This window comes from Anabrus simplex, chromosome 13, assembly GCF_040414725.1.
Source record: "Anabrus simplex isolate iqAnaSimp1 chromosome 13, ASM4041472v1, whole genome shotgun sequence".
NCBI lineage: Eukaryota > Metazoa > Arthropoda > Insecta > Orthoptera > Tettigoniidae > Anabrus > Anabrus simplex.
In genome coordinates, this window is record NC_090277.1 from 97,295,751 (window position 1) to 97,319,013 (window position 23,263).

At 37.8% G+C, this 23,263-nt stretch overlaps 1 protein-coding gene across 1 annotated transcript in view; it reads left to right on the plus strand.

The window, feature by feature from the left end:
* Hyccin (PI4KA lipid kinase complex subunit hyccin) overlaps positions 1 to 18,105 on the plus strand; it is an 89,564-nt gene extending 71,459 nt beyond the window's left edge. Inside the window, exon 8 of the mRNA XM_067157248.2 lies at positions 9,685 to 18,105. Within this exon, the coding sequence (XP_067013349.2) occupies positions 9,685 to 10,334 (650 nt within the window). The 3' untranslated portion in view covers positions 10,335 to 18,105. The remainder of the gene's footprint in view (positions 1 to 9,684) is intronic.
* The last annotated feature ends 5,158 nt before the right edge of the window (positions 18,106 to 23,263 follow it).

Genomic DNA, 23,263 nt, shown 5'->3' on the forward strand with positions numbered 1-23,263 from the left:
TAAAACAACGTTTAGGAAGAATCTTAAACGCTGATTACTCTAAACAGGGTTCATGCACTTAGCCAAAAGCCTGCTAGATGCCAGAGAAAACAGAATCTCTATTGGGTGTCTATGGCTGAGTTTTAATGAATTTTGTTGGCTAAACACCAAAAGTGTTACCAGCGATTCCTTACATGCCAACATTGTACGACGTGGAGTGTCGGATGGACTTTTCTCCACCCGTGAAAAATCAGACTACCTCTGCCGAATCTTGGGATAGGCAGACTCTACTAAGGTCAGACATTAAACCATCTGAGCTATGGTGGAAGATAGTCAATAAACACACAAAATTCTTTTTTTATCCTCTCAGAAAAATGTCAGTTTAGTGGCACTGCATCATAAACCTTACCCTGTTGTTGAGACTTCCTTTTATAATGTGCTGCTATTTCTTTATGTCAAAATGTACACCATTGTATGTTCAGTTTTTTTTTTCAATCTAGCTCAGAGTTCGTGTGTGTTATGTTGTCCTTTAACACGGCTGTCACACCAGAATGAAAAGGAAAAAAAGAAGCTAATCTTGCACTGATCTCTCATGTTGTTTCATTTTATTTCAGGAACCCGACCATTTCTTAAACGTAAAAGTATGTAGATGTTGTTGGGAACACTTAACTCTTGCATGAAGCATGAGTAGCTGTATGAGATGTAGCACTCTCAAAGAATACATTTCCTGCACAGGAAGAGAATGTTGGAATTGTTTGTGCTGTAATGTCAGGTACCTACAGTTCAAGTGAGTGGTGTTCTTTACTGTGATAGAAGTCACTATCCTATTAGTTGCACAGTTATATGAAACTAATGCAGAGCAGTATGCATTTAGCCCCTTAACTCGGTACTGTGTAACCTGCCCTGGGTACATTTTCCCTCACTTTGTGATATTCAAATATTTCCTGCAAAAATGTGTGCACAATTAGTTTAATGTAATGTGATGGTGATTATTATACTTCAATAATGGGTTATTAACATTATTTACGTTATTCATACTCAGGTATGAGCGATGCTAGTAATGCCATTCCTTATGCAGCCAGTCCCTGCTATGAATGGTGTGAATATGTTGCTCATAGGGTCCAGTGGTGCATGCATTTCAGTGGGCTTGGCAGACTGATATGTAATAGCAACGGCTGGCTCGGTGAGGAAAGCAACGGGAAACTACCTCACTCCTAATTTCCCTAGTACGCCTCTTCAGTGATGCCTAGGCCATCTGTGATAGCTGATGGCAGAGCTATTGAGGATACAACCAGCCTTAGGGCTGATGACTGAACATACATACGTTATTTATGTGGTTATATATCCAGATTATTACAGGTTTTGTAGATTGCTATCTGTGTGGTGGTATAGGCGGAAATAAGGTCATCTACGAACGCAGTGAAGTATTCTTCGACACTACAGAGGTGTGAAAATTATTAGACTCAAAGGAGAAAAAATTGCCTTAGTTTTTTCCCTCACTTATCTTTCTAATTTGTATCATGAAACTCCCTGCCGTTCAGTCAAATATTAATCCAACTAACTGAAATTCTTAATTTTTAAAATACTACTTTGAGATTATATCTTTTTGTTTGGTCCATTGACATTTCGACTAAATCATTTTCCAAGAGTTTAGATAGTAAATAGTACAAAGCACAGTGAATCATATCAGTGCTCAAGTAAGCCTTAAAGCAAAATATCACACAATCACTTCATGTGATTCCATTTTATGTAATTACACTCAAAGGAGAAATTAAAAATCGACAACAGTGGACTTTAATATTGATATAGGAATCTAAATTACCTAGAATAACATTACTAATGACCGAGCTCGATAGCTGTAGTCGCTTAAGTGCGGCCAGTATCCAGTATTCATGAGGTAGGTTCAAACCCCACTGTCAGCAGCCCTGAAAATGGTTTTCCCTGGTTTCCCATTTTCACACCAGACACCTTAATTAAGGCCACGGCCGCTTCTTTTCCACTCCTAGCCCTTTCCTGTCCCATCATCGCCATAAGACCTATCTGTGTTGGTGCGAAGTAAAGCAACTAGCAAATGAAAACAAAAACAAAAAAACATTACTAATGCAATTTAAAGAAAATAGAACTTGTATTCTACAACTTAAACAGGCAACAATCCACTGCAGCAGCAGAAAAACGATGTAGGGTCATTTTTATATTCAGGCAGTAATGACTAATGCTACAGTGAAAATAATCAACTTAATGTTGGGTCCTCTATGTATATCACAAACTATATTTATCGTATTTACCCCTGTAGAAGCAATTCTTGGTCTTTGGGCACCATTCACAATGAACTGAGGCGGTTGTCACATTCTGAATGTTTTCCTTGTCATTTGGTTCATCTGGAACCACTTCACTTTTGCTTTCAGGATCACATTCACTATACTCTTCTTCAGTATAAATATCCATGCATGATCACTTGCTAAAAAAAAACCCACCTCATCTTCACCCTTCGCTTCTAGAACTGTCAAAATACCAGATCAATCAAGCTGATCTACTTTACGTTTGGAAGCCAGGCCCCTACCATAAACGGCTGCATGGGAGCGTCGCAAGGTGCCAAAACATTCATTTTAGAAGGCTGTGATAGCTATACAATACGCAGTGTGATATTGTGGAAAATTTATCAACTAATACGGTAGCTCCATGGCGTCATATGCTGCCAGCCCCAAGAAAAATAAGCAAAAAATTTTACGATCGACTTATCATACCCCCCATAAAATCACAGCACGAAAACTTCTAAAGACATCATGCCCACTTAAGGGGTTAATTGTGGACCGTGTTGCAAACACAAGGGAATATCCAAGGAAATCTTAACTCTCGTGTTTCAGGAAATGACTTAGGTTTTAAAGGTTTTGGTTCATGTTGTTTGGAATGGGATAACCAGCTGAAATTCTTGTCCTTTTGCATTAAAATAAATGTTGAATTAAACAACTCTCTTATATGATGTCTGCTGAAGAAAATCACTGAACATATTTTTGGATTTAATCAGTTGGTTCTTCATCTTCAAAATACTCCAATCCTGTACAGGATGCATACAATATTTGAGGACACATAAAAACAACCATATCTGACTATGAAAAACTTGGTACTCAGATGTATTAATGGTTGGGGTATAGGTTTGTTCAGTGTTATCTCCTTTAGCAAGAGTGGAGTTTCATTGCAGGAGCAGAAGCATTGATATGCACGAATCACATGGTCTTAATTGGCAGCTTTCAGAGAATCAGTCGTGTTGTGGGAATGCTGACTGGTCTCCCATTCAACAGCACCTGTGTCAGGTATTGTGCAGTGAATTCTGAAACTTTCAAAGACATTCATAATTTTTCTTTGAGAATATCATATGATATCAAAATACTGCCTTCTTTTACATCGCCTCTGTCAAGTGACCATTTACCAGTATGTATTTATTTATTTATTTATTTATTTATTTATTTATTTATTTATCATACGGCTTTTAGTGCTGGGAGTGTCAGAGGTCTTTCTATTCAATGCTCTTGGGTGTCCTCTGCATCTGTGAGGTGAGATTATGATGAGTTACGGACAGGGTGAAATGTGGGTGTCGTCAGATGTTGAGGACCTTGCAGAATGTAGAGTGCTAATCTGTTTATTGCTGATCATCCTTTAATTTCTTGAACCTCTTATAACACTGTCTGACACTTGTACTGATGCCCATAAACTTGCTTTCTCTAGCTTGAAGCAGAACTTAATGGTGTAGTAATAATAATAATAATAATAATAATAATAATAATAATAATAATAATGAAGTGCTGAATGATCTTGAAAGCAGGCCTATATTGGAATACATGTATGAATACCAGAGAAATTGGCTAGAACACCTAAACAGGATGGACAGAAGCAGGATTCCCAAAGCAGTCATAAACTACGGCCCTGGTGGGAAGAGATCTCTGGGACACCCCAGGAAGAGATGGCGTGAAAATACAAATCTTTTGTATAGACCGTAACAGTTCTTCTATAGAACTAATACATGAAAGGAGGAGGATGATGAAATGAAATGGCGTACTGCTTGTATTGCCGGGAGTGTCCGAGGACACTTTCGGCTCGCCAGATGCAGGTCTTTTGATTTTACGCCTGTAGGCGACCTCCGCGTCGTGATGAGGATGAAATGATGAAGACGACGCATACACCCAGTCCCTGTGCCAGAGAAATTAACCAAGGATGGTTAAAATTCCCGACCCTGCCAGGAATCGAACTCGGGACCCCTGTGACCAAAGGCCGGCACGCTAACCCTGTAGCCATGGAGCCGGACATAATAATAATAATAATAATAATTGTATGGCTTCAGCTACTGTGTGCAAGCATTCTAATTTTTCGTCATCTGTCTGCTTGCTCATCAGTTTTGATGTCCCATTTTACTCGAGGCCTACTAGATGGCGGAGTGAACTGAATCTCTCTTGGACGTCTGTGCCTGAGTTTTAATTAATTTTGTCAGGTGAACACCAAATGTGTCGCCAGAAGCTGATATCGTATAATGTGGAGTGTAGAATGAACTTTTCTTTCCGCCCTTCAAAAATCAGACTACCTCTGCCGGGATTGAACCCGCTATCTTGGGGTCCGGAGGCTGATCCACAGAGGGGGCTATAGTATAATGGTGATGGACACATCATTTGCTTTGCTCTGTGTATATGTTAACCCGATGAATGCTACGCCCGCCTATAGACGGGCTGATGCAGCCGGTCCAGCAGTGCTACGCTCGTCTATGGACGGTGCATGAGAACTTTAATTTCTTTGAGTTTCCCACTTCACTCTCGAGTGCCGATTCGATGTCTGGCATGTTCTGCCATCTGTTGGGCATTATATGGAAGTAATTGATCATGGCTTATAGCTTCGGGAAGTATCTTACAGAGCTTTTTGTAGACATCTGTGGAGTTCATCTGTGATGTAAACAAACATGGCGGAACAACAATCTAGTTGCTCTTGCAGCGATGTTATTTCGGATCAAAGAATCTTTCAGTTACTAACCACAGCGGAAAGTGATGATGTTAATGAATTGGCGATTTTGAAAGTGAGGGTGATACAGAGAGTGCTGAAAATATTTTAAGTGAGAAAGAAACAGAACCTTCTTCTAAACAAAAGAAGAAAACCACGGTGAGTTCAAAAATGGTATCATCGCTATTTTCGTGGCAGACAGATGATTTTTCTAGACCAGACTTTCAAGTAACGGTAACAGACTCTGGGAGCCAAGTAGTGTATGATGACAACCCCAAAATCATTGATTTTTCTAAAATGTTTGTGCCAGTGGAGTTGGTGCGGCTGGTTGAACAAATCGGTATCATAAACAACAGTTCAGAAACATGAACTCTTACTACATTCCAAGTTTAGAAAGTATTTTAAAATATCAATTTATGTACTTGTATTATATGTATTAGTTGCCTACAGATTTTGAGAAATCATTTTATTTTGGGCTCTTTACTGTGTATAAATGTGTTGTACTCATGGGCACAAAAAGTGTAATTTTGTTTTCCCTCAAAATTATATTGAACATAAGGGTAAAATTTTCCATTAGCATTTAGAGTTATAAAGAACCAACATTTATAAACATTTTAAACTAATCACTCCACTGATAAGTTAAAAATTGAGGCTTCTACAATTTTTTTTACATAGGAAGAAAAAAACTGAGCACTGAGGTACCAAGCAGTCAACTGGTAACTCAGCACTTAAAAGGTTAATAAGTAGACTAATTATAAATCACTATTCTCAGACTCCTCGGCCAACATTTTGATCACCGACATCGTGACAGAAGGCCAGGAAGGCATGAGAAAAATATCCCACTGACACTGTGCAAATATCCGATTGCTGTTGTTGTCTTGAAAATGGCTGGGTTTGCAACACTTACCTTCTTTGAATTGAGCACAATGGCCATGCAGGTTTCGACCTGGATTGCATTTTGTAGTAAAAGAGACAGTGGGTTGGTTTCTAGCTTTCAGGTGAGACCCATTTCCTCCTTTGCCTTTTGTAGGAACCTATTCATATATGATCCCAACATTTTATTAGCACTGTTTGCCTTGATAGCCTGTAAGAAAGTTTTATCCTTAATCTGATATGATTGAGCTGGTGACTGTTCTTGTTACTACAGAACAGTTGTTAGAATACTAAATGTGGAATGACCTGCCCACAGACTACCGTAGGAGAAGCACTAAGGGATGTAAACTAATGACAGGTACATTTTTAAGTAATCACTACGGAATGTTAACTAAAGAAATGATACTTTATTTTATTCTGCAGTATTGCACTGAAGAAGCCCCCCCAGTAGGGTGAAACATGTTCTATATTTTGATTCCTACGAAATATTGTAGAATTTCATGTAACTGTGAACTGTTCAAGAGTGACTTCTGTACTAGTAAAGTTCAATAGACCACGCAGTAGAGACGGTTGATGTTGCTTTATATTGAATCTGCTTGTTAAAGGAACTGTATAATTTAATGCCATCATGCTTTGTTGATATGTTTAGAGTATTGTTTTGTTCTATTCTCACTGTGATCATGTCCATTGTATTTGTTGTATGGTAAGCTTGCAGGGAGTTGACTAGTGTGGATAGTGTAAGTAAGCTTGTTCTAGGTCTACTATATTAAAAATTACTGGGTTTTATTTCTTTACTCTGCTGGGCAGTAAATTCAGATACTGCATATTGTACCATGTTGTATACCTTCCAACCTTGTACTAAATGTAATTCTTCTCCTGTAACTTACAGAACTAATGTACATAAAATATTTTACTAATACCCCCTCCCCCCATCCTCTGGCCTTGCCTAGGAGTCATTTTGAATTTATGGCCTTATAATATTCTCTACATGAAAATCTTATACTTAATAGTTGTTTTTTATTCTTGATGTCTGTCGGTGTGACATTTTTCCAAGGACCTTCTGGTTGCCTGCTTGTTAGCTCAAACCTTTGTCTCCATGCAGTATTTAAACCAACCTGCCCTTTCTGTGAAACAATTATTACTCTTAAACCACTCATGAAAATTATTTACTGGAAAGAGTACTTTTAATAGGTGAATAAATAATTTTTGATTTGCATGTTTAATCTCAAAATTTGGTTTCTAATTTTAAGGTTGATTTTTGACTGTTAAAACATAAAAATGCTTATTGAGGGCTACCTTTTACCAATAGGTAGATACAGGCAGTATAATTTAAGACTTTGTAGCAGAGTACCAAGGGATAGGAATGCAGAGAAATGGTGACAGCAAGCTCAGTGCTTGCATTGGAGAGAAAATGTAGGCTTCTCAAAGAAGGGGCATGATTACGCGCATAGAAACTTGACGGAACTGAACTCACCAGTCATATACCTCCTCAGGATATAAAAGAACATGTCCTGACTGATTGACTCATTCATTATCGCCGAGCCAATGCTCGCTAAGGGAGGATTTTTGGATATTCCGTCGTAAGGGGGCGAATTTTTAAAATGAGTGTATCTATATCTCAAAACTTTAAAAGTTTACAGATGTAAAAATTGGTATTTAGAGCCATCTTTTCCTTTGGAGAACTTAAAGTTAGATTAAAGCAGATTCTCCTGGCATATGAATAAAAATTTAAACACATTTGAAATAAACGATAGGAATGATATTGAATGGAAATTCTAAGTTCCCATGGAGGGAATTAGATATTTTTCCACTAATAGAGCATATAAAAAATTAGATGTGTGGCTTTTCAGCCGTTTGCTCTATTAACCAGCGTTTCGTCTTAGGTCTGACACTAGACTCATCAGAGTGGGGTGTGTCAGACCCTACCCACTGACGCTGGGGTGTATGTAGGTGGATTATATATAAAATGTTACGCATTCATTTATGAATTTCAGTATAATACCGTAGCGAAGCACGGGTATCTTGCTAGTAAATAAATAAATACATAAATAAACAAACTATTACATGAAACTGAAATGGCCAGTATTTACAGATGTTGAAAGTGATTTTGAACTACGATGCAAGCTTCATTTCTTGTAATGAGATTCCAAAACACACTTTGCAGTTCTTGAACACTGATAGAATGCACAGTGTTCCTAATTAATTTCAATTTTTAACTCTTTTGCAGTTCAAGGATTATTCTTCTCAAGTTTTTCTTTGAGATTTCCCAGAAGATAAACGTTGCAGGTCCTTAAATCGGGCAAATGAGGAGGCCATAAGCCTTTTCTGATGGTCTGATCATCAACTAACCCTTCCTGCGACTGTCGCGTAGAGCTACATGCCATATTGGCTGTTACACAGTCCTGCTGGAAATAGCTGTACCATTTTTTCTTCTTCAGTCAATTCAGCAAATAATGTCTCGAGAATGTTCTGAATATAACAGTTGGAAGTAATCGTTGTCTTGAAAAAATATTGTACTGATAGTTCGTCGCACATTAATGGCGCACCATGCACCCACCTTTACATTGTGCAGTGGTTTTGGCTGTAAAATGTGCAAGTTCTCTGTATCCTAGGCCCTTCTGTTCTGTGAACCAACATATCCACTCAAATGAAACTATGCTTCGTCACTCACAGAAAGGAAGTTCAGCTCCATGATACCATCATGGACTTTTTATACTACTGTAGATCTGGGAGACTGCCTACAGAATTTTCAAAAGGCATCTTTTAACTGGTTTCTTCTTCTTTTGCAAATAACAGTCGACCAAAAATATTCTCTGCGCTGCCATGTACTTAACCATTGCAATAATAACCTCCTCACAACACTCCTTAAAACTCCACTAGTTACAAGCAAACTGCTGCGTCACCTGTCAAGACTTCTTATCATGCCAAGCTTGACACAAGCCATATGGCATTCACTTGGGAATGACTGTGGCCTGTGAGCAAAAGTTCAAAGTTTTAAATTATACTCCCTGTACCGTTGTGGACTCGTTTGTAGAACATTTTATGTTCAACTAACCATTTTTCCACATGTACTTGGCATCTGTCGTTAACAATTTAGGCAGCATAAGCCGAGAAAATGCTTGGACGGCCATTGTTTCTTTGATTTTGTTTACTAAATTCATTGCGGTTGGCTTCCTTTTGTCCTTTCTTTGATAAATGACCCATACAGTGGAGAAAACCACATTAACCACATTGAAATCATTTGGTGGTTCTTGACATTAGCTCAATGAACACAGACTGACTTCAGTTTATAAATATGTATAAATTTACAATGGAATTGGGGATTTATAAAATTATTTTCTCTTGTTTATCTTTTATTTCAATATGGTCCAAAGTTACTTGTGGTTCCACTGCTAGAATTGGCCACCCTACAGGCAAACTAGCTTCATTGTAACTCGTGCAACCTACATTGCAACAACTCTGGTAGCGATTGAAACTCTTATTCTACTTGGCCACATGCTGTTCGACAGACGCCAACTGGGTTAGTGTCTGTGCGGTACATTTTCAACTTTAGGTGTAATGACATCTGCCCTGTGAGATATCCGTCCTTCATATTCGTGTAGTATTGAAGTTTGATCAAATCATAATATCGTCACCACATGAACATTTCCTCCTAGTAATCTATGTGAAGCTCTTGATGTAATATTTGTCAAGTTACAGTTGAAGTAGCTGTTATTCTAAATCCATCTGCTTTGTAAATATTTGTATATTGATTGTAGTTGCTTGGGGTTAGTTCTTCTGTTCTTGTGGTCAGTTTTTGTAGCTCACCTTGTATTTGTTTTACTGATAATATTCTTGATATCTCTTCTGCAGATGATATTCCCATCCAGAATCCAAATGATGAAGCTGGTGGTGAAGGCAAGAACCTAGCCTCCATCTCAGAAGAGCAGGAGGAGTTGGAGAAGTTGACACCTCGAGGCAGCTCTTTGCGTGCCAAGGACTCTATGAAGAAGCTGCCCAACTTCCCTGGCTTGGGCAAGAAGGTCAAAGACACGAAAGGTACCAACAAAAATGGTGTTGCACCGCTAGAAAAGAAAGATTCCTTGAATGAAGGTAAGAAGTCCCTTCTGGCTAACGCCAAAGATGGTTCCAAAAACCCCAGCAACAGAGGTTCAATCTTGTCGGTCGTCCTCAACGGTGGGGACTCCTCGACATCGGATGTTGATGGTCCGCTCAGGAAAAAGAGTTCCAGTGCTATGGAGAGCGCAAATGGCCCTGTGTCTCTGGAAGGTACCATGACCAATGGAAGTATAAGCTCTGTAGCGACTACAGGCGATCTGGAGAAAGGTGCTGATTCGCTCGCCACCACCAGCGACGCTCTAGAAACGCAGTCTCTCTTCACGGCCGACTCGATGGATCTCTCGGTGAGCGAGGATGGAGACAAACTAGGAGAAACGCCGCTAAGTCACTGTAAGCAGATGGATCTTCAAAACCATTCCTCCATGCAGATCAGCACGGTGTGAAAGAAACAGCACCCAACTGGTTTAAGTTTTGTTGCCAAGTAGAAGAGTTGAGTCTCTGAGTAACAATGATGAGTTGTTTTGTAGCCCCAAGAGAAATCCTTTGGAGCAATATATTTAGAGCCTCTGAATAATTTCCAGTTAGCTATCTTTTCCACTAATCTTTCATATGAGGAGAGTCTCCCAGTGAAGAAAATGGTTATACTCCTATTTGGGAGTCCACACTTCTTTGTTTTCATATTCCTTGTTACCTTTCAAAAGTGTGCATTGTAGGAAGTTGCAATTCTTTGTAATGCTTGTGTAGTAAATAAGTAAAGAGTAACAGTAGGCTCGAAAATAAGGCTACTAAAATATGCCATGAAGGATAGTAAGTCTCCAAGTCCAGTGAACCTTCCAAGCAGTGTTTCCATGTTTAAAATATTATTTTCAGAAGATATGTGTAAAAATATCTTAAGTTTTATACATTTCAAACTGTTTGAGGAACTAATATATCCATTTCAGTATTATTTTAAATGTTAAGAATGTATCAAGTTGATCATATATTATTGTCTGCTAGTGTGAAAGAATGTAGTATTGGTGGTATTTATTTAAAAACTCTAGATATAAGCATTTTATGAACTTACTATTCAGTTGTTCTTTAGTTATTGTTGAATTTGAATGGTCCCAATTTCATGAAATGCTAACTTTTTTTTTTTTTTTTTTGCACTCACTGAAGTTCTTTATGCAAATATAAGATCTTGAGAATCTAGCAAATTATTGAGTGAAGAAGAAAGAAAGCTCATAAAGAATTACGTGATTATGTTTATATTTTTATGACTCAAAATTCCAAAGGAGTGAAGGCACAGTGTCGATACTGTTAACACATTCAAGTCCTGTGCTCATCCTTTGTTCCAGAAACCTAGGCCCGTTAGAACTGTTTCTAATCATTTTGCACACGATTGCACTGTTTTGAGAGGTTCAGAGATGTTTTAGATGTTGAGAATTAAGTGCCAACAGCAGTGTTCGTATTTTATAAATTTATTTGAAAAAATATCAAATTATAGAAGGGAAAAAATCTGTGTAATAAGTGTAATTGGAATTCTTGATCACTTGTTTTATGGCATCCTCAGTTTCATTTTGAAGAAGTTGTGACATTCCTGACATATTTATGACTAAATACAGGCAAATACCATGGGAACACATGAAAAAATAATGGCTTCAACGTAGCGCGAGATCATCTTGTTGCATGATACCGCTTGTCTTGTATTTCTTAAATTTTCTAACTAGTTGACAGATGACACAAATCAACTGCATCAAGAGATAAGACAAGTGAATATATCTGTGGTAACTCAAAGCAGAGTTCTGATCATACAGCACTATAAATATATACTTGGGCATAAGATGCACAAGCATTTGCGACGACCCAAGTCTGGGTTGAGCATGGGCTTCACTGTGTTAATATATTTATTGAAGGGCATAACATTCTTTTAAAAATTATAATTTAAAGAGAAAAGTTTGTAAGAACTGTTTTTATCCCTTGTATTTCTATTTCAATAGACTGGACTACACTGCTTGTAAGATTTGAAGTACTGGAATCGTTACAGAAAGGCAGTCTTTAATGCACATCATAAAAGTAAGAAGGAAAGATTTGTATCCAGTTAAAATGACCCCACAGTTGCATAGCCTTATTTTATGTCACTTGGCTGTTTCACCCTCTCTAGTTGGTTGGTTGAAAAGAACCACTCACTTGAGTCTTCTCGGTGTTGTTAATCGGAGACTCGACTCATGTTAAAAGTAGCATTCTCTGAGCATTGGTTCTTTTGTTGGCTCTCACTCGTTCGTACACTCCAATATTTAAAAGAATAATGTTAATGATCTTGTTATATTAAATGCTCAGGTACTGCATGTAATAATATATAGCTGTTACATACACCTTATCTCTGGCTATGGATGCTCTGTTGTATATTGTGGGGCCAGCTTATTTAATGCTGGTTAATTTTCATCTTTCATGTTGCCCTCACCCCCCCTCTCTGGTTTTTTCTCGCCCCTCCAACTGTTTGAAAGACGTTTATTGTACATTCTTATATATAATATATTGTAAATAATTTTTGATCTTTTAAAGATGGAAATATATATATATATTTTCAGTGTACTATCCTCGTGTACAGTTATAGATTTCCAGAGTCTGTTCTCTGGAATGTTGTTGACGACGATACTTACGTCGCAAGGTTGTTGTTAGTAGGAAAGGTTGTTAATTGTCAAAGGAATGTACTCGGAAGAAATGGTTCACTAAATTCAGTGTTCAGGCTTTATTGATGGATGGAAGTTCAGTGTTTTTCTGGCCTCTTTGTTTGTGTATGTTTCTGAAAATTGTCTACCAGCAGGCGTATGTTACATAATTCAAACCAGTCGTTGTTTCATATGGAAAGTATAGTCGCATAATTTATTACACATTCATGATATCAGTATTTGTATGTTTTATTTAGAAACCTGTTTTAGGGTACCAACATGTCGAGTGGATTACTCCTCATTCAGCGCTCATAGCAGTGCTCTTCACTCATCACTCAAAGTTTCACATGCCGGGTGGGGGACCCTCGCTCTTCCTTCATTAACATGGATACGTTTTCCATCCATTTAAGATTGTGCAGCATTAATTTTGTTTTAATGCAAATGGTTGTAGTTATCTATGTAGATAATGATTGATTACAGTAGCAGTAGTGGTGATGAACTTACGGTAGCAAGCAAACTGTACTTGATTCCCCTAGGCATGGACAGTGGAAAGATTTACCCTGGTGAGGGATCAGCCCGAATTCTTATGACAACACAAACACTTACAGAGTGTTTAAGGTACATGGAAAATTAATTATATCCAGCCATTCGACTGTGCACGAAACAAAAACTTTCATTTTGAAGGTCCTAAGGCCCACCAATCTGAGTAAGTCCATGACGTTACCACCTCGACCATTGCATCCGGTGTATTTAGTATTATTATTCCATCAAATCAATTAAATTTGTTCAATAAGAAATTAAATGTCAACTTGCGAGATATCCCCATCTCCTTTCCAATATTGGTCCATAAATTCTTCAGCACATAACGGGTGTGATGATTTTCATGTCTTTTGTCGCATATTGGAATACTGTCCCTAACCAATTCAATAAGTTTTCCCTCATGTTTTATGGAACACGGAACAATACAAAGATATAAACGGAATTCGTATGAGGCTTCCGGCCGATAACATTATGAGCAGGCGGCTTTGGCCTTGAACCAACCAATCACAGAACAGCACTCAAGAAACACATCACTCAAAAATCACACAGATTTGATTCTTGAGGGAGGAGCGGAGAGAAGAGTGACCAACGCCACTGTTGAAATGTGTGTTTTTTTTTTTTGCATCTCTCAGCTTCCTGTGTGAAGAGAAAGGAGTGATGAGCGCTGAGTGAGGAGTAATCCACTCGGCATGTTCGTACCCTAAACCAAGAATTAAATGCCCAGCACCTCGCTCCACACACCATAGTTTACTTACCTACCTATCTATCCATCCATCCAATGAGCAAATTAGCTTTGTGGTTGGAGTCACATAGCTGTGAGCTTGCATTAGGGAGATGGTGGTTTTGAACCCTACTGTTCGTGTTCCCAAATATGGTTTCCCCACTTTCACACCAGGAAAATGCTGGGACTGTACCTTAATTAAGACCATGGCCGCTACCTTTCCATTCCCTGCCCTTTCCCATCCGTCCGTTGCCGAAAACCGTCGATGTGTTAGTGCGACATTAAACAAGTAGCAGAAACAAGTTACCTCAGTGAACTAGGCTCGTTTGGTTTTCTTACCTAGAAAGTAGATAAAGATTTGGTTAGTTAATCTCCTTGAGCTCATTTGGGTTAGTTGACCATAAAAGATGATCCTCCTTTTCTGAACTGTGTCATTGTTCTTTTCCATGTGCATGTGTGGTTTGTACTGGCGCCACAGTCTGGGGGTAGCAAGCCTGACTCTTACCTGCGGTTTTATTCTTTGCCAGATCAAGGATTTTACCTGAATCTGAGGGCTGGTCCAAAGTCCACTCAGCCTACTTGAAAACAATTTAGAAGCTATTTGATGATGACATAGCAGGCCCAGTCTAGAAAGCCAAAAATAATGGCCTCAAGGATTCATCATGTTGACTACGCTTTACCTCGTAGTCTTCAGAGCATAAATTATGATTCAGAGCAGTGGTCGCTTCGTAGACCAAGGCCCATTAGGGTTCTAGTGTCGTAGACTTTTTGTTGTTCTGGCTTCCCCTGAGCTCTCGATTTTCTTAAACTGGACCAAGTATTTTCATCGGGATCTTTTTTTTTTTTTTCATTGTTTTCCAGTTTTGAGATATACATATATATATTTTTAATGTGAAGGCATGTTGCGAGACGTAGATGCCACAGATTCTTAATGCTGTAGCATTACAATCAATTAATTATTCTAAAAATGTATATTTCAAAGGTGGTACACGATGCAAACTTCCAAATATTGGTTCTGTGTAACTATACTTGTAACTAAAGTTGTTAAAAAATCTTGAATGTGTCGTATCAGTGAGGTCTTAAGAATGATCCATGGTACACAAGGTGGTCTTCAGTCATTGCTGAGTTGCCCCTTATGCATCTGGCATCCTTCTTAGATTGAACCCCTGATAGAATCTGCAACACTGAGGAAGTTAACTGGTGCCGAGTTCCAGACCTGGCACCATAAGTCTCTTACATCTTGCCATAATGGGTTCCTAGCTTTCAGCCAGTTTGAGGGAAGATCATTTAGGACCAACTGGATGGGGAAGCCCTTGCAAATGGTTGGGATGATGTTTCTTCCCTTCTTATCCTGTTGTTTTAGTTGTGGAGACAGGATATTGCTGATGGTATGCATCCAAGCAATATGAGTAGATTTCAGTACACTTTTCTCATGCATTCATTAAGGTGGACATCGATCATCTCAGTATGGGTGCTGCAGTGCCATACTAGGGCAAGGGCTGTGGTGCAGAGGAGGGTAGTTGCATCGGCTCCACAAAAGGGCTCACCCAGTTTCTTCAGGACATTGTTTCTATAATCACCACCACGTAAACCTGTCTTCATTCTGATATGTGCGTTGAGTCTCTGGTAATAGGAATGCGACTTCTTTACATGTGAATAAATCAATCTGTTGGGTAGCGGCTACTGTCCTTTCCCTCACATTTACTGAATTTAATGAACTTGTGCTATGTTTTAATATTTCCTAAGGAAATACAAAAAGTTTTATTTATGAAATGAGATCACTCTTTGTATGTATATGTATATTGAAAGTTAACTTTTCTCCTCGTTCTGTTGTACTCTTATTTTCTGGAGATGGTGCGTTACTGATTTCAATATGTACACTAACATGGTGCAAAGCAACTGTAAGAACTGGAACATGACATGACTATACCAGAATATTATATTAGTTACTAGAATGTCACTTCTACGATATATATAAAAAAAGTGAAGTAATATAACACATCACAGGAAATCATATTATAACGTTCCAAGATGGTCAGTATGTATGTCCCTTTGCTATGGGTCAGCAAATTACGCTTACCAGGATTGCCAACTTTGGATTACAAAAGTATCACACCAAGTCGTTCAAAACGATTGATATTAAAAAAGAAAGAAAAAAAAGCACTCTCCGTGAAGATTGTGACAAATATATGGAGGTGGTGCGGTATCACCTTTCATTCTGTGAAACTATGCAACACACCAGGGCTAGACAATAACTCCCTGAATTTGTCTTAGAAATGAGAATTCCCTAACTTGACGGGTTAGATCGGCCATGTCATTGATGGCAAGGACCAGGGGATACCATTGTCATAAGGTTTAACACTTGGTCAAAGGACATGCAAAAGGAAGTGGACCTAGTCTGAGCATTTAACAATATCTGATCCTTAGAAATGGACGAATGCAGTGACAGAATGGTATCCAAGAAGACTGCTTTCATTGTCTAGATGGTCAGGAAAACTGTGGGATCATTATATATGAGAACTGCCTAAGACGGAAGAACATGGAAGATGGGAGAGGTCTTTGTTTCATATGGGAATTAATTGGGCTGAAAGGACGATGGTAATGGTGGTGACTTAATTCTTTTATTAGAATTTTTGCAGGTTTTTAAATGTGCTTGGAACTGTAATAGGAGGTACTGTATACTTTTCTCTTCAAAGTTTAAAACTTTCTAAAAAATACTAGACTTTTTAATCTGTTGTAACAATTTGTTTCAAATATGTTTATTTTTGTTTAACTGTACTTAACATTTTATTAAACCACTAAGTCAGAGTTTGTGTTTTAAAGGTGTATTTCTTCTGGATTTTTGCCACATTTGAATTGTTTAGAATGCAGGTAATATCATAAAGGCTTGTTGATAACGACCACAGTTTATGGACCTCTACTCTAGCTGAATTGAGAATGTAGCTTTTGCCCATTGGAGGAACATACATACTTAACCAAAAAGGAAAGAGAATATACTTAATATTGTGATTTAATGGGATATAATTCAGAGATCTTGAATTAATTAAAAATTAGGTAATCTTATTTCATACATAAGAAATTTCTTTATGCTATTGTGTGCTTTTCTCCTGTCAGAAACATTTAATATGCAGCAGACAGTGAATACAGTCCAACCTAGCAGTGTTTATAATTCTGTTCTGTTAATTACTGAATTAAGAGTTGGAAACACTTTGTCTGGTTATGTAAGAAGGACAGGAGAAGAGTTGATATACATTCATAGCCTCTAAATCACGCATGTCAGACTAGGTCAGTGATTTTGTGCTACATGGAATTGACTTGGAAAAATGTAAGAATTTATTGACAACTTTGTTAATTAGTAGATGATTGGCATACCTAAATGGTAGTAGCATCCATCTCAATAAAGACAGTAATGACTGTTCTACCTATTTAGTTGTAAGACCTGCCTTCCCTTTAACATCTCTTTGGACTTGTCTGTGTGTATTGGAATAATTATTTTTCTCCATTGAGCGCTCTAGAAAGATATGAACAAATCCCTCGTCTCTTGATGCGACCAATCCATTTGTTTCTTCTCTCTAATATACTGAGTAATTGTGCTATCTCTGCAGTTCTACAGATTACTGTACAATATGATTTGTGACTGACTCGATCTACCCAGTATATCTTCAACAACCTTCTGTTGCACGAGATCTAATACCTCCAATCTCTGCATTTCAGTTGCATATAGTGGTCAGGTCTCACTGTTGAATAGCAGCAAACTCTAAACAAAAATCTTAACCAGATGTTTCCTTAGACTGAGATTGATGAAGATCTGAGTTGAAGGCTAACTTTGCCTGATGGATTTATAAGCTAGGATTTATAACTACTACTAGGTTGGACTGCATTGTGATTCATAGTCTGCTGCATGTTAAATGTTTCTATCTGGAGAAAAGCACACAATAACAAAAATGTTTCCTACAAAAAAATTACTAAAGAAAAAAGGTGTTTGTTTATATCCTGTCTAATTGTGAATCAAGTGGAATGTTCTCTGACAGACTTAGAAGAAATGTCTTATTTCCAGTAATAACTTGCCTTGTTTAGGAGTGTCATTCGTTCAGAGAATATCATCAGCTCTTACTCTCTGCTTTGACGTGCCATTTTGTGTAAATTTTGCAGCAGTCTCATGTATAGATAAAATGATATATGGTGTGTAATAATAAATTATTTATGTAAGAAATATTACTATGTGTATATATATATATATATATATAGATAGATATTTTTCAGACATGTACAGAAAGTGCTGAAATAGGATTGGAAGTAACTAATCTTGTGATGTATTTCTCTTCTTGGCTCCATTCCATTGTTCCTTACCTGTAAGAACTAGAATTAATGAATCTCTTTATTGGTGTTCCCTCATTATTTCATATTTTGTAATATTTCTACCCGTTAAAACCCACTAGAAAAATCTTCCATCTATGTAAAAGATGCATCAGCTTATAAATCACAAGTGATTGCAGCAGTCGTGGTAGCCTAATACTCAAGTCTGCTGAATGGTAGGAGTGGAAAGCTCTACCATTCAGTGACCGAGGATTGATAAAATGATTCTTTCATTGCAAAAATGTGCATCAGTGTAAAACTTTTCCAAATAATTCTACTCTTCCATCACACTCACAAGAAAATAAGAAAAGCCAGTATCAGAAGATTTTGTGTGAAGTCCCATAAGTTTTATGCTACTTTGAAATTGAAGTTATTTGGGTGAATTTCTTTATATGTTGAAGCTGTATTATGTCTCATAAGAGATTTTATGACCTTATTGGGCTCTTATATGAAAGAAAATTACTCTTTTTTTCCAAAATTTCACTTGTTCTTTTTTGGTGATGGTGGTCTGAAAAGTTTTGTCTGACAACTGGAAAGATAAGAAAAGAGGCACAAGGTATTAATTTAAAGTAAACTATCATATGTTTTTTAATATATGAGAAATCGCAATTCAGAACACAATCACGTTTAATATAGACAAAGCAGACCAGTAAATTCTACACATAAATAAATAAATTCTGTAAATTGTTGCCAAGGTAGAAGAATTTCAATTTTGATATTTTCAACACAGCCAATAATACATGAAACTGTTCAGTAAAATGTTTCAGTAGTCTTGCTAATAGTTCTTCCATGTGGTTCGATGTATCAGACTTGAACCAAGTCGTTCAACATCTGTGGATTTGACATGGACGATTCAACAGTGCTACAATGTTCCTTAGCAAGCAGATGCAGATGTATTTCCGTCCTGTATAAATACTTCTGAAATTGCATGCTGGCATTGAGATTTAAATGGTTGAATGTTATGAAATGGTTTTCAGGTGCTTTGGTGAATTATGACAGATGTTAGGAAATTTGGGTGAACGTTCAGCTACTTGCTGGATGTGTTACTAAGTTGTGACCCTTGTTGACTTTCTTGTTATCAAAAACTACCGTCGTCTTATGTTTTTTGAATGTGTAAACTTATGGGGTCTCTGATACGAGCGTGTACAAGGGTGGATCAAAAAGTAAGGTATAAGATATTTTTCCAAAATATTTAATGAGTGAGAAAAACAAAATTAAGCAAAAAAGAAAAAAAATCCCAACCTGCAAGTTTCTCCCATTTTTCAGCATATGAATAAAGTCTCTTTGAGACCTTTCTGCTATCGTGACACTAAGTTGAATATGCATTGTTCACAGGAGTCCATTCCTTGGAAGTATAGCAACCTGTGCACCACGATGGATTTCACTTCATCTGAACTGAAGAATGTGGACTTCCCAGAACATAGAAAAATGGAGTGTATTAAACTTTTTTTTTATTGCAGCAATGGAAATTAATACTAAAAGGAAACTTAGTATGACAAACATATTATTACTTAATAATATGCCTGCATGTTTAGAAATCATATAAACCTATGCCATTATATATAATTATTCAAAATGGCAGTGTATCATGACCACTATTTTGCAGTTTCCCTGATAATTTCCAAACACATGAATATTTTTCTAGGATTCCTTTTTTAATCAATACTTTAGCCCTGGGAGTTTTCACACGCACGAAACGACTGTCGTTTGTTTACACACTCATGGCCTTCTTGGGAAAGATTTTGTCGAGCGGTGCTCAATGCTGCCAACCTCTCTACTTAGCAACTGATGAGTAAGAGGTGCTTCGATAAGTGGTGGTGATTATTGTTGGACTGGTTCTTGCCGTGCGGACGGTTAGGATAGGACCTGGACAAGACCTCTGATACAGGGAGAAGCAAAGGGGCACTTTTATTGTGCTGGGGTTGGTAACGGATTATGATATCATAATTGATGGGAATGAGATCATGTGCCACTTTACGTTGGCCAATAGGAGTGCAAATAGCTACTTGAGCAATTAAAATGGCGTGTAATACTCTTAATTAGGTTATAAAAGTAAATGTAGTTCTTGGGGCGGGATGGTGGGTTCCTGGACATTGCTATGAACACATCTCCCTTCCGAGACTCATTCCAAGTAGGATTTCATTAATTTCCACTTACGACGTTAGAAAAATCTTGTCTCCAGGGCTGGAGTTTTACCCTTCTTTTAAAATTATGATTAGTAATGTTATAGCTACAACATGTACTAGAATCAGTGAATTCCATCAAGTATAAATATTTTTTCCATGAAGTTATTTTCAAGTAGTCAATTTTTCTTTAAGTTTTGTTTTAAAATATTTTTTTAATTAACCCATGAAGATAGATCATGATTCTAGTACTTCTTCTTCTCTATGAAATATACATGCATGCAAAATTTCATCTTAATATCTTAAAAACTTTCAGAGTTATCATGGAAACGGTTCTGAAAAACAAAAGTTACGGGAAACTAGCAACAAACTTACCAGTAAAGGGCTTGTTTGGGTGACAGAACTTCACATTTTTGGTCATAACTCCAAAAGTACTGGAGGTATTTACACAAATGTTGCACTATTATAAGGAGAAAAGTTCCATTGGTCGGTCAAAGGTGTCTGTCCCCCCTTAAGTGGTCCAAAGAAGTGAAAGTCAGATGGTGGATGATCTGGACTGTTTGATGAATGATTGAGTACCTTTCAGCTGTACTCTTTGACATGAATAGTCCAGACCTTCAACTGTCTGACCTCTTTGGACCACTGAAAAATTCTTTGATCAGCACTTCTGTTCAGAAGAATTAGTAGTGAAATTGATCATGCACCAGTGGCTGTATTCCCAAGGAATGGAGTTCTGTGAACAAGGTATATTCAGCTTTGTGCCACAATGGGAGAATGTCTTGAGAGACATAGTTTTTATGTTGAAAAGTAGATAAATCTTGTTTTCTTTTTCAGACTCAAGATATGTCATAAAAAAGAAATGTGCATTCTTTTTCACTCTGCCCTCATGCATAGGATTATGTGAGTATAATTTTAAATACATTATGATTGATTTAATTTATTTACTTGTTCATTTTTAATTTATGAGCAGTAGGTCTACCTGGGATGAGTACTGCAGAATTTACTAAGTTGTGTTAGGTTTGGAGAAGTATCCACCATGGTAGCGAAGTAGTAAAACACCTCACAGTACTGTAACGTGCACTGCAGGTGCCTCGGATGCTGGCCTGCTGGAGGCTGGCCACTTCAGTTTACGGAAGGCAGGCCGTCTGGATGGATCCACCAACAAGCAGGGCAAGCACGATGAAATCCCCGAGATGTAGAACGCTGGTGTGGACATGGAGCAAAATGAGATATGTTATTTATGCCTGCTAGGTATGCAATTTCTTTCAGAAATTTTGAATAAACACAAATACATATTAATTTTTTAAAGCAGATATATTTTAAAGTGTTCAAAAATCTTAATTTGTGTTAATCCTGATGTTTTACATGTGGACTGTATATACGTGGCTTCTTTAGCACTTGGCTTTCTCTAGAGTCTGGTTGGCAGTTTTCAGTAAAGTTCTAACTGGAACTGTCAACTTTAACCTTCATAAGCGAGCACTGAATATTACTCGAACTTCTAAGAATTGAATTTATTGCTTCCCAGTTAATGAGTTGCTGTTATAACGAAGCATACCATTCAAGTCTTGGGTCTGCAGTACTTACTGTACATAAATTTAGCTATTTTGAAAAGAAATGCCACGTCTAGATTGATCAACAAACATGATAAATTAATGAGCATTGCATAAGTTTGTAAAATGTGTAAGGAGCCTTTCAGAGCCAGCCTCCAGACCTGTTTCTTCAGACCCAAACTTGCAGAAATTCAGACATTTTTGGAATGGTGCCTTACACTGTACCAACAACCCTGCAATTGTGACACTGCTGAGGTCATAGATGGTCTTAAGATATTTGCTGCTGGCTGTAAGATCTCCTTCTTTTCTCACTTGACTGCCATTGGCTGATCTTTGTCAGATTCAAAGCATACAATTGGATCAGTAATAAATCCCAATCTGGTTTTCCTGCTGATTGCTGTGGTGTCATTTCTGCATGTACTTCGATTTGCTGCAACACAGTGGTCTTTCTCATAGACCTCATAGATCTTCTCAACCAGGGCTGACGTTAATCTTGCTTCTGGTCAGATGATGTCTTGCATTCAGCAGGAGTTGCCCTTGCTGGCAGGAGCCAAGGGCACATGTTAAAATTTGTCTTGTTTCATTGTCTGCAATGGGTGCAATGGAGAGCCCTCTCAGATACTGTTAACAGTACATTTCTATCAGTTGATTTCCTCAACCCTGTTTCAGTTTATAATCACAAACAAACCTGAAAGATATTTCATTAATTTCTTAAATTTCTCATGGCACCGGTGGGGCTGTACCTTAATTAAGGCCATGGCTGCTTCCTTCCCACTCCTAGCCCTTTCCTGTCCCTGATACACTGACTCATGCATCATTTTGCTTTCAAGTAGCGGTTACTTTCTTTCTTTCTTGTTAGAGCAGTGTAGGTTTTCAGATGACTTCTGATCGTCTTGTTCCAAAGCTTGCAGTACGTGACGTTTCCCTGGGAAGTTATGTCAGACATTCAGATGAACCTCTGCAATTACCTCTATACCATTGGAATTCCTTCTTTTCATAGTTTCTGAGATGCTCTCTCCCCCTGGGTATGATGTGATAATTCTTTAAATAATTTCCTTACAGCTAGTTCAACAGATTAGCAAGATGTTTTCTTATTGATAGTTATTGTAGCCTTAGCACCCTTCTGGGCAAGTTTACGCTACTGCAAAAATCCACATACCTTTTCCTTGCTCCCTATAATTGTGATGGAAATGTAATGCTAGTCCTAAATAAAGAGTTTTAGAGAATGGTATTACACCGAGCATGGTGGCTGCAGTTGCTTAAGTGCGGCCAGTATCCAGTATTCGGGAGATAGTGGGTTCGAACCCACTGTCGGCAGCCCTGAAAATGGTTTTTCATGGTTTCCCATTTTCACACCAGGCTAATGCTGGGGCTGTACCTTAATTAAGGCCCCGGCTGCTTCCTTCGCACTCCTAGCGCTTTCCTGTCCCATCA